Source organism: Bufo bufo, chromosome 5 (genome assembly GCF_905171765.1).
Source record: "Bufo bufo chromosome 5, aBufBuf1.1, whole genome shotgun sequence".
NCBI lineage: Eukaryota > Metazoa > Chordata > Amphibia > Anura > Bufonidae > Bufo > Bufo bufo.
Genome location: NC_053393.1, coordinates 249,047,182 through 249,060,397, shown reverse-complemented (window position 1 = coordinate 249,060,397; position 13,216 = coordinate 249,047,182). Strand labels below are relative to the sequence as shown.

General features: G+C 43.6%; 1 protein-coding gene across 3 annotated transcripts in view; it reads right to left on the bottom strand.

The window, feature by feature from the left end:
- The window catches only part of GRB10 (growth factor receptor bound protein 10), a 305,010-nt gene that overhangs the window by 202,504 nt on the left and 89,290 nt on the right, over positions 1-13,216 (bottom strand). For 2 of the 3 annotated variants that reach the window (XM_040431392.1, XM_040431391.1), the window contains exon 4: positions 12,941-13,025. In XM_040431392.1, the coding sequence (XP_040287326.1) occupies positions 12,941-13,025 (85 nt within the window). The remainder of the gene's footprint in view (positions 1-12,940; positions 13,026-13,216) is intronic. The other variant, XM_040431393.1, reaches the window with a different exon arrangement.

Sequence of the window (13,216 nt, the reverse complement as noted above, 5' to 3'; positions counted from 1 at the left end):
TGTTTAGTGAGCCAGGGTAGCCCCAACACTAGAGGAGTAGGCAAACCGCTAAGGACGAAACATGACATCCTCAACATGAGCATCACTCACAATTAAATGGATATTGTGAACTATGCCCTTTAATGATTTCTGAGAAAGTGGAGCTGAATCAATAGCAAAAACAGGAATATCCTTTCCCAAAGTGCATACCTGGAAACCATGAGTTATTGCAAATTGATTATCAATGAGGTTGACAGCTGCTCCACTATCCACAAAAATCTCACAAAAAATGCTCTTGCTCTCTAGCGCCACCCTAGCAGGCAGGACAAAACGGGAACTACAAGCAAACGGAAAACCTTCAATTTCCGCCTCAACCCTGCCAATAGTAACAGACGGAACATTTTTAAAAGATTTTTTCCTTTTTGTCTCTATTACTCCCAGAAAACTGCCTGAATCTCCTAGAGGGACAAACATTTGCCAAATGATTTATACCTCCACAACAAAAACAAACCCTCCCATGCGGGCTGAATCTTCTATTGTCAGAGGCAATCAACCCCAGCTGCATGGGCTCCTGCTCAGAAGGGGCTGACAGCGACTGAGACTCCTGCGCACAGAATGAGACCGCTGCACTGTTCCGGGACTGAGTAGGACAGGAAGGAGAGATCTCTCGTCTCTCTCTAAGACGCCTGTCAATACGAACGGCCTGAGACATAGCAGAGTCCAAGGAGATAGGCCTCTCATGAAAGGAAAATGCATCTTTCAATCCCTCTGAAAGACCATGGCAAAATTGACTTCGGAGTGCAGCATCATTCCAACCAGTATCAGCTGCCCATCTCCGAAATTCTGAGCAGTATATCTCTGCGGATTGTTTACCCTGGCATAACAGACGTAGTCTAGACTCAGCCAGAGCAATACGATCCGGATCATCATATATCTGACCCAGGGCTAAAAAGAATTCATCCACTGAGCGGAGGGGCCGTGCCCCCTCCGGTAGCGAAAAGGCCCAAGACTGAGCGTTACCCCTCAGCAGCGATACAATGATCCCCACCCTCCGTTCTTCATCACCAGAAGAATGGGGAAGAAGGCTAAAATGGAGTTTGCAAGCCTCTTTAAAACGCACAAAATTCTCACTACCCCAGAGAACGTATCCGGGAGCGAGATCTTGGGCTCAGCACAAACTCCATGAACGCAAGCTGAACCGGTCACTTGAAACTGAGAAAAAATCCTACGGAGATCAGCTACCTCCAATGAAAGACCCTGGAGGCGTTCAGCCAAAAGTGAAACCGGATCCATGCTTGAGACTGTTTTGGCGGCTGATAATGTCACGGATGGTGTACAGGAAACAAGACAATACCATATAAACAATGTCTCTCTGGATCCACAACTAAGGAACAAAGGGAGACCCCTGCAATAGACCTGCCGCTCTCCCTCACTGCTCAGCCTATGCGAACACCCCAAAGGTGGATGGCCGCATATCCACGTTCCTCGGCTATCTATTACCTGAAGTCCCTACAATAGTGAAGGGACACGACCACCGTCTCCCTACACTGACACGGAGGGAGTCAGGGTCACCTGGATCCAGAAAAGACAAAATCATAAATACATAAACAGCACTTATCTTGCAGACGACTGACGACTGGGGACTGGGAACTGGGAACAGCATGCACACACACTCCAGGAAGTTGTATCAGCCGCACACTACTGCATTATGGGGAGGAACTTAAAGGGTAGCAATCAGTCCAACTGCATGACAGCTGAGATAGACTAACGAGATGAGAAACTAAACCAAAACAAAGAAATTCAAGGAGGAGGATCTGAGAAGCTCCTGTGAGCGCTTCTCAGCTGTCTGGCTGTGACAGCGGGGATCCGGCCTGTCCTCGGTATTCGTGCAGAGATTTAGCTGGACAAATACCAGTTTGTCCATCCAAATCCCGGCACTAATACCATATCCCCACCGGTTCCCATTATAGTCAATGGGCTCTGGTGGAAAACATAGTATATAGTTATGCCTGATATGATGAACTCCAGCAGGCTGTTCCTCTACTGGAACAGTTTAGTGCTAGTGTGAAACAGGGCTAAGGCTCCAGCTACTACATTCTAGGACTTTGTGGAGTAGACAGAAGCTGTTTACTACCACTTCTGACTTTTTTTCTGTACATTCTTCAGTGAGCACTATACAGCGAATAGAGGAAGCGGCTGTGCTGCTTGTCTCAGTTACGATTACAGTCTTCGAAGACCTCGATCAGCTGTCTGTTTGCAGTGCCCCCAAAGTGGACTGTTTCCCACCATAACAGAGCGATAGATATAGATATATACACACACATACATATATATACACATGTACACACACACACACAAACACACACAGTACAGACTAAAAGTTTGGACACACCTCATTCAAAGAGTTTTCTTTATTTTCATGACTATGAAAATTGTAGATTCACACTGAAGGCATCAAAACTATGAATTAACACATGTGGAATTATATACATAACAAGCAAGTGTGAAACAACTGAAAATGTCATTCTAGGTTCTTCAAAGTAGCCACCTTTTGCTTTGATTACTGCTTTGCACACTCTTGGCATTCTCTTGATGAGCTTCAAGAGGTAGTCCCCTGAAATGGTTTTCACTTCACAGGTGTGCCCTGTCAGGTTTAATAAGTGGGATTTCTTGCCTTATAAATGGGGTTGGGACCATCAGTTGCGTTGAGGAGAAGTCAGGTGGATACACAGCTGATAGTCCTACTGAATAGACTGTTAGAATTTGTATTATGGCAAGAAAAAAGCAGCTAAGTAAAGAAAAACGAGTGGCCATCATTACTTTAAGAAATGAAGGTCAGTCAGTCAAAAAATTGGGAAAACTTTTAAAGTAAGGGCTATTTGACCATGAAGGAGAGTGATGGGGTGCTGCGCCAGATGACCTGGCCTCCACAGTCACCGGACCTGAACCCAATCGAGATGGTTTGGGGTGAGCTGGACCACAGAGTGAAGGCAAAAGGGCCAACAAGTGCTAAGCATCTCTGGGAACTCCTTCAAGGCTGTTGGAAGACCATTTCAGGGGACTACCTCTTGAAGCTCATCAAGAGAATGCCAAGAGTGTGCAAAGCAGTAATCAAAGCAAAAGGTGGCTACTTTGAAGAACCTAGAATATTACATTTTCAGTTTCACACTTGTTTGTTATGTACAGTACAGACCAAAAGTTTGGACACCTTCTCAAAGAGTTTTCTTTATTTTCATGAGTATGAAGGCATCAAAACTATGAATTAACACATGTGGAATTATATACATAACAAGCAAGTGTGAAACAACTGAAAATGTCATTCTAGGTTCTTCAAAGTAGCCACCTTTTGCTTTGATTATAGCAAAACAACCAACACCAAATTGAGAGCCTAGTTTAATAATTAATTTTGTATATTTCAAAAATGAAAAAAAGTTCTCAAAATACTTTAAAAATATATATAAAAAAAAAAAACACGTGAAAATTATCAAATTATTTTGATAGACCGAACTTTACTTGTTGAACTATGTGCACTGAATCACAAAACTGTATCTGGTCAGTAGGGCTTTACAGGCCTGGTCATTAAAGGGTTAAAAGGGAACGTGTCACCATGATCCTGGACTATTATCTGCAGCAATACATGAGTACTGCACATAAGGAGTCCAGATCACTTATTTTCCTACTGCCCACCATTCCCCCCACAGTCTGTGCTCAAACCTGCACTGAAATACACAGTCCATAATGGAGAGGACTACTGTACAGGCGCACATCAGTCCTGACAATTTACTTCAGTGCAGCTTAGAGCACTGACAGTTTGGGAATAAGGGGAAGCAGTAAATGAGGAGAGGATTATAAAAATAATCCCAACATACCAAGGTGGAATTACTGCTTTTTCAAACTGACAGTCTACAAATATACACTACACACTCTGTGTAATATATCCTCACTGGGAAACATGTTAGTGCTGTTTTATTTGTGCCACCCCTTAGGGATCAGGGCAATTTTCGTTTTGGCCCTTTGTTCTTTCCTTCCTGCCTTTACAAAGCCATCTGAGGCCTTATTTGGGGGTTAAGTTGCATTTTTTTAAATGACACCCATTTCATTCATCATTTCTTGTTTTGGAAAACGGGCAAAAATGCCTCATAGGGTAAAACTGAGAAAACAAAAATAAAATTTAGCCATTTGGGAGGTTTTATTTTTACAGCGTTCAATGTGCGCTAAAAATGACATTACACCCTTATTCCGCAGGTCAGTATGATTACAGCAAAACCCAATTTGTATAGTTTTAAGGCTACTTTCACACTAGCGTTTTTTACGGATCCGTTATGGATCTGCAAAAACGCTTCCGTTACAATACAACCGCATGCATCCGTCATGAACGGATCCGGTTGTATTAGGTCTTATATAGCCATGACGGATCAGTTTTCTATTGCGCTAGATTGTGTCAAAGAAAACGTTTGGCTCTGCTTCGTCAGGCATACAGCAAAATGCTGCAGGTAGCGTTTTGGTGTCCGCCTCCAGAGCGGAATGGTGACTGAACGGATGCAAACTGATGCATTCTGAGCGGATCCTTTTCCATTCAGAATGCATTAGGGCAAAACTGATCCATTTTGGACCGCTTGTGAGAGGCCTGAATGGATCTCACAAGTGGAAAGCCAAAAAACGCTAGAATTTTAAAAAGAAATAAAGCTTTAAATTAAAATCAATATAGTCTGAAACCTGTATTTTTGTTTATATTTTAGTCTTCAGAGCTTTTTTTTTGGGGGGGGGGTGATTGAGTTGGGGGAGATACGAGGAGATTTATATAAAATAAAAAAAATTGGTCATATTGATTTTGGTTTCTGTTACAGTGTTCACTGTGCATGATAAATATTTATATTTTAATAGTTTGACATTTTTATATACCGCAATACCAATTATGGAGGGGGGTCATTTATCAAATCTGAAATATGCCAAAATTAGGTGTATTTCAGGCACAGATTGTAACTTCTTCCCGCTCACACCAGGTCCAAAATTGTGAGCGTGGCGCAGGCAGGGAAGGGGATGGGCTGGCAGGCCAGTCTCATTTACCATTTCCTACTCCTGTTGTAGACATAGAAAATGGTCTAAATTTAAGACCGCTTGGAAGCTGGCTTACATTTAGAACTAGTGTAGGATCTGCCAAAGTTATGAAGAGGCCGGTGCCTCTTCATAACTTCAGCGGAAACAACACCAGCTTAGGACTTTATTAAGACCGGCATCTAAAATGCCAGTCTTAATAAATATGCTCAAAATATATAGGACGGCTCTGCCTCCTGATTTGGGACGGTCAGGTGCACCTATCTGATGTCGCACTCCAAGCACCGTATAATAATGTAAAAGTAAAGATGGGCACTCTAATATCCGGAACCACCGGGTGATAAATTTATTCACAATAGCGTTAATTCACAATAGCATTACTTGCATATAGTAACAGTTTCATAAAATATAGACAATAAATGAATTATCTAAAATAGGCCTAGCTAAATATCTAATACATATAAATAGCCGCTGTTGAAAAACCATTAGGGATAGGATTAATAGTCCGCTTCAAAGCCACTGAGGAAGAAGGTAGCCCAACCTTCGAAACGCGTCTGGCGTGGACGGATAGGACATTAACTCTGGCAGAAAACCGGCAGAACTAGATTCTCAATAATATGATTGTTATCTAGGAAAAAGCGCTTTTTCATTGAAAAATACCAGATCTACTGGCCACAGTCTGGGAACTCACGGACAGCAGAAAACCAGCTGGAATAATTAAATCAGCTGTCCGGAGCAGGGTGAAAACGCCCATTACAGACGAACTGAGACTCTGCCTAGGATTCAAACAGAGCGAAAGCTGTGAACCAGGACGGCTCTGGACAATTGCGACTAATACTGAGAGCGGACCACAGTGTCTAGATACACTAGCAAGGTACCTCTTTATTTCACACAGGAGGTAAGCCGCTTTTACAGTTTCGCTACAGACCGGATTACAGCATCAAGCGTGAGTACTATCATAAATAGCTATTATTGCTTGAATCTATAGTGGACTGTGGTAAGTGACCATTACTGGCGCAAATACCGACACTTACTGGTCGCTACACCAGCTACTATTGCTTAAATCGATGGTTGACTGCGGAAGGTGATTACTATTGGAGCAAATACTGACATTCAGAGACATCTGCTGCTGTTGTGGAATCACTACTATATTCACGTTGAATATCACCTACTAGCAACACCTTACAGTTTAAATTGACTTTTCCTTTTGTGCACAATTTTCAAGTGATCACTAATATTTTTTCTGACTATATTCTTAAGATTTGTCACTATATATATATCTCTTCATATTTTTTCTTGTGAGATACATCACCTAAAAGCAACATTGGCAGACGCCTATTGAATATTTATCCAAAGTACTCTACCATTACAATCAGAGGTTGTTTTATCAGCAGCGGACTATTAATCCTATCCCTAATGGTTTTTCAACAGCGGCTATTTATATGTATTAGATATTTAGCTAGGCCTATTTTAGATAATTCATTTATTGTCTATATTTTATGAAACTGTTACTATATGCAAGTAATGCTATTGTGAATTAACGCTATTGTGAATAAATTTATCACCCGGTGGTTCCGGATATTAGAGTGCCCATCTTTACTTTTACTTAATAAATATGCCCCTATGTTTTTTTTTTTATTATTTGTATATATAAAATTAGGAAAGGTGAGATTTAATTTTATAATTTTTCTAACTTCTTACTGTAATTTTTAGTCAAACAGAATAACAGAATCAGGCTACTTTCACACTTGCGTTCGGGGTTCTGCTTGTGAGTTCCGTTTGAAGGCTCTCACAAGCTGCCCCGAACGGATCCATACAGCCCCAATGCATTCTGAGTGGATAAGGATCCGCTCAGAATGCATCTGTTTGGCTCCGTTCCGCCTCCATTCCGCTCAGGAGGCGGACACCCGAACGCAGCTTGCAGCGTTTCGGTGACCGCCTGGCCGTGCGGAGCCAAACTGATCCGTCCTGACTTACAATGCAAGTCAATGGGGACGGATCCGTTTGACGTTGACTTTTAATGTAAAGTCAGGAGTCCCTAATAATATACCATCGGATCTGAGTTTTCTCCAATCCGATGGTATATTTTAACTTGAAGCGTCCCCATCACCATGGGAACGCCTCTATATTAGACTATACCATTGGATTTGAGTTAGATCGTGAAACTCAGATCCGACAGTATATTCTAACAGAGGCGTTCCCATGGTGATGGGGACACTTCAAGTTAGAATATACTAAGAACTGTGTACATAACTGCCCCCTGCTGCCTGGCAGCACCTGATCTCTTACAGGGGGCTGTAATCCGCACAATTAACCCCTCAGGTGCCGCACATGAGGGGTTAATTGTGCAGATCACAGCCCCCTGTGATCCGCACAGGGTGCTGCCAGGCAGCAGGGGCCAGGCAGCAGGGGCCAGACCCCCCCCTCCCCCCCCCCCAGTTTTAAATTCATTGGTGGCCAGTGCGGCCTCCCCTCCCTCCCCAGTATTATATTCATTGGTGGCCAGTGCGCCCCCCCCTCCCTCCCCAGTATTATATTCATTGGTGGCCAGTGCAGCCTCCCCTCTCCTCAACATGTTTGTATTTGGCAGCATAGCAGCCTGAGCTGTTGCTAGGCAGCTTGCTGTCAGGTGCATGCGGGTACACCTGGCAACCTGTCTTTATAGGTGTGCCTTTTGTACGTGTGCTGTGCACTTTCCCGGTGTGTTGTGCACGAGGTTGTGTGTGTGCATTGTGACACTTTAGGTCACTTGCGGTTGCCCCTAACAACGTAGTGTGTTGTATACATGTGGTGGCAGTGTCTCGGCCTTCTGGCTGTTTCCTAGGACAGGGTTGCCACGCATGTCGTTGCCTGCGGTAACAGCTGCAGTGTAATGTTTGTTTGGACACTTTCCCTTTAAGTGGCTTTTTCCCTTGCCTGGGGTAGGAAGGGTTAACTCCCTTCTTTGTGTGTGAACACTGGGTGTGTCTGTGTGTGGGTGAGGCCACGTGGGGCTATTTAGCTCCTGCTGGATGCCAGACTCTGAGGGGTAATTCAGCTATGGTTTGCTGGAGTCATCCTCCTGGTATTATACCATCTTCCAGTGAGGGCCACCCTTGTGGTCATAAAATCCTATGTATGATGTGAAGTTGATGTGTTTTCCTTTCCGTGTTTATTACAGCTATGGATGTCCTGGTTACCTGTGTGTTTTGTGGTGTGCTGTCTCCTTGGTGTTTATGTGGACAGCAATACTGGTGCATGGGTTCCAGTCAGCAAGGCTGTGGCAGGTAGGTTTGGAACTAGTGTTGTTCACCTGCCATATCCATATGTCTGTATGTGTTTCCCCTTCCTTGCAGCTTGGCCAGTGAGACTCCTGTTCCTCCATATCCGGGAGGAACAGGTCGTCTTACCCTGCTCCTAGTTCAGGGCCACCCTGAGTGCTAGTAGGGACCCCAAGGTTCCGGAGTATGAGCCCTCCTACCATCAGGGTCGGCTCATACAGTTAGGAGTCAGGGTCAGAGTTAGGGAGGTGACCTGCTCCCTAATTCTGTCGTCCTGGTCGAGCAGCGACCTAACATCTTCTGGTATCGCACGGCTGAGGGTTTTCCCCATCCTCAGCCGTCATACGCTGTCTGTGTCCGGCCGGGCGCTCCTCCTACTGGTAAGTGAAAGGTCTGTGCTATAAGCAATGCGCCGCACAGACCTTTCACTTACCAGTAGGAGGAGCGCCCGGCCAGACACAGACAGCGCAGGTAAGTATAATACTTCTAAAATTGCTAAGTAACCATGGCAGCCAGGACTGCAGTAGCGTCTTGGCTGCCATGGTAACCGACCGGAGCCCCAGTGATTAAACTGGGACTCCGATCGGAACTTTGTGAAAACTCAGATCTGAAAAAGCTGTTTATGCAGACTGATCCGTTCTGAACGGATGCAAGCGTTTGCATTATAGGTGCGGATCCGTCTGTGCAGATACCAGTCGGATCTGCACCAAACGCAAGTGTGAAAGTAGCCTAAAGTGGTCTTAAAAAGGCAGAAAATGCTGAAAACCCCAAATGCTGTTGCGTATTTCTAACCGGGGGAGCAGATCCTGCACATGTGATCCGTTGCTACCGATGTAACATGGTTAGCACTCCTTTTTTCTGAGATTTCTGAGCTTGGTTATCTAATCTAAGCAAACACCTTCAATTGCTTTTCAATGGGTTTTGTCTCAAGATAATGAAATGAGTTAAGAAATTTGAGTTAACAGCGGGTAACAGCAATCCCCAGCAAAAATGCATACAATGGAGGATGTCCGCAGCGGACCACATGTATCACAAAGACATCCTACACTGGATAGCCAAATGAGTGGATATGATTAGCTATATAAAACAGATTTACAAAAAATGGTGCACTACAATGGTAAATGCAATTGACAATATATGGCTAAACCCTCACACTGATTAAAATGAGACTTTTGCCAATATATTCTTATATCAAGAACATACCGGATCCTGTGCACCACGTCAAGGTATTTCAAAGTGGCACGGGACCGAACGCTAACCTACCTATGCCGTATGGGCAATTACAGGGGCATAAGGTAGGACACAGCAAACAACTCCCAGTTACCTCCAGCGTGAAATCACACATACAATGGGAGGGAGGAGGCTGTGAGTCCCACCTACCACTTACTCATTGGACTGCTGCCTTAAGACTACTTTAAGACTACTTTATTCTGTTATTCTGTTATTTTGTTTGTACATGCACGCCTGGATGTGTGGCAACTCCAGGTTTGAATGTGCTTTGATTTTGATCTATGGGTAACATTCAGGTGCACCTTTGAGGCCTGCGTCACACGAGTCAGTGGTAGGTGGGACTCACAACCTCCTCCCTCCTCCCATTGTATGTGTGATTTCACGCTGGAGGTAACTAACTGCCAATATGGCCCCTGTAACTGGCCATATGGCACAGGTAGGTTAGCGTTAGGTCCCGTGCCACTTTGAGATACCCCGACGGGGTGCGCAGGCTCCGGTATGTTCTTGATATAAGAATATATTGGCGAAAGTCTCATTTTAATATCAGTGTGAGGGTTTAGCCAATTGCATTTACCATTGTAGTGCACCATTTTTTGTAAATCTCTAATTTTTTTGTCCCCTTAGGGAATGTGTATGTGCAATCATCTGATCACTTGTACCACAGACTGCAATAGAATACTACTGCAGTCTATGGAATCTTGACAGGCTTCATATGAAGTCCTGCTTTAGGCAGGGGAAAACAGGCAGCTTACTATGGCAGGCCTGAGAGGCTTTCATCGGGCTGCCATAGTAGGTGATCGACAGGAGTAGTCAATCAGGACATCTGAGGGGTTAGAACACCAGAATTGGAATTCTCAGATCCATGTCATTGCTGTAGGTGTCAGCTGTATTAAACAGCCAGCACCTGCCACATATGGAGAATGCGCAGCTCGTTAACCCACTCTATGTCTCTTACATGCAAAAGATGCAATCAATGTAACTGGCAAGTAGTTAAATACTCTGAATGATGTGGTGGTGAGCTAATAGGGGTATGCTCCACAATCATTAAAAGGGATTGTCCAAGATAGGTAATAAATAAATAAATATCAGATCAATGGGTATCCCACTCCCAGCACCTCCGCCAATAAGCTGCAGTGAGCGCTGCAGCCTCATTCATCATTTGGTCCCATTAAAGTGAACTGAGCATCAGTACCAAGCACAGACACTACACAATGTATGGCACTGTGCTTGGTATGCTGTGAGAAGGTGACCGCGCTCAGAGTTGTGGCCTCTTTAAACTGCTGATTGGCAGGGGTAATGCAAGTTTGACCTCTGACAGCAGATATTGATAGCCTGTTCTCAGATTAGGTCATCATTATCAATCTTGGACAGCCTCTTTAAGGAGTTACAGTAATTGGTACAGTGGTGCTTGCAAGTTAGAATTGGCGGAGTCCAAACTTCCAGACTGATGAGCATTACCAACTTCTGAGGTCCTCAGAAATCTCTTCTTCAGGCCATAAAACACTGACATGTTGTGAAGATTCCCGTCCTTTAAATAAAAAAGGCGACCCACTCACACCTGTCATCCCCTTGAATAAAAAACACCTAAATAATTTAACACTTCCCCCTATAGGGAGTTTTTTTTTTTCTTCATTGTCGCATTCCAAGATCTGTAACTTTTATTTCTCCGTTTAATGTACCACAAAAACAAGCACTCCTAAGACTACAAGTTGTAATTTTTAATGGCACCATTGTGGGTACACAAATTACTAAGCTTTATTAACTCTTTATGGGCTGGATGGGGAAAAAAAAAATCAATACAGCATACATTTAAGCAAGTCGCTCGGCTAGCACTTAAGTTATGTAGAGGCCGACGCCTCTACATAACTAAGGCGCATCAAGTGCCAGTGCAGTGTTAAGACTGGCATCTAAAACGCCCGTCTTATATAAAAGACATATGGGGTCATTTATTGAGTATCACTGTTTAGTTTCAAATGATGTGAAACAAGTTGCAGTAACAACACGCACACATTATTTAAAGGGGTATTCCCATCTTAAACAATGGGGGCAAATCGCTAGGATCTGCCCCCATTGTCTGATAGGTGCAGGTCCGCACCTATATTGAGAACGGAGCAGGGAGCGCTGTGGCTGGAGGACCCCAGATTTCCCGGGGTCCGTCCACCACCAAGCACTAATCCCCGCCTCTCCCATAGAAGTGAATGGGAGCATGCCGTGCATGCGCGGCCCATGCTCCCATTCATTTCTATGGGCCCGACGGCAATAGCCAAGCCAGCTCTCTGCCATTTTCGGCGGCCCCATAGAAATGAATGTAGGGCGGGTGCGCATGCGCAGTGCGCTCTCCTTCACTTTCGGGGCTCTGTTATCGATATAGGTGCGGGTCCCAGTGGTGGAACCCAGACCTACAAGACAATGGGGTCATATCCTAGCGATATGCCCCCATTGTCTAAGATGAGAAAACCCCTTTAATTGTTGCTTCACCATGAAAAACCCTTTTTGGAATGAAGCCAAAAAACTGATCAATTCAAGTTCAGCTTCTGAAATCCTTGGCAATCAGATCATAGTGACACTTTTCCCTGGAATTTAAAAGGTTACGTACACCTTCCGAGGCAATTTATCTTTAGGATTGCGTTATAGGCCTAGTTCATACTTCAGTTATTTCCATCAGTTATTGTGAGCCAAAACCAGTAGTGAAGCCTACACATATATAGGTTATAAAGATCTACACCTCTTCTTGTGAGCCAAACCAGGTGCAGGTCAAAAGCACATAACTGATGGAAATAACAGAACAAAAAACTGAAATAGGAACTGAATCTTACTCATTTGAGGCTAAAAATCTTTTTTTTTCCAATTGGTCTGTAGTAAAAATATTGAGCCTATCACAAAGGGTTAACTTTTTGTTTCTAGCTGTGAACTTCCTACTTTTTATCTCTAAATTACTAGGTCATAAACACTAATTTAAGCCACATTCTAAAGAGAAGGATTGAGCTTTGATGAGTGTTTATAAGGTTTGAGAGCAGAGATAAGGAGCCCATCAGTTCCCTGTCTGACAAAGCAGAGAGAAAATTTCAGATTCTGCTAGTAGAGCATCTCAGCTCTGTACAGAGTAAAGGACTCCATGATTTTAATAAAGACCAATTGAAAAAATGCTTTTTAGCTTATGAGTAAAACAAACTAATAAAAAAAATATATATATTGTACCGAAGGTGTACATAGCCTTTAAGTTTACATGGTAGCAATCCAAAAAACCATCTATGATTTGTAATAAAAAAGACTGGGCCCAACAGAAAGGGCGTCACTGATTGTTATTGGCACACTGCTCTGGCTAATATAATTAGTTATGCATGGTGGGGGGGCAAAGTTGTTTGGAAACGCATTTTTTTTTAGTATGATGTTCAAATATGCCTTACCCCACTTACCTGGGTTTAAGGCTATACGTTTAGATGTATAGCCAGTGTCCACCAACACCCTCTGTGAGCATGCTGCTGTCTGCTCCACACTGTCCTGAAAATACACAATGTAAGATTGTAACAAATACAGAGACCTAAAAAAAAAATAAAAAAAAAAAATTGTCATCTAGAGTGTTGTGCCATATTATACATGGTGAAAAATGCCAGCAGTACTTTTCCCCACATAAAGGTACTTTCACACTTGCGTTGTTTGCCTGATCAGGCAGGCAGTTCAGGCAATGGAAC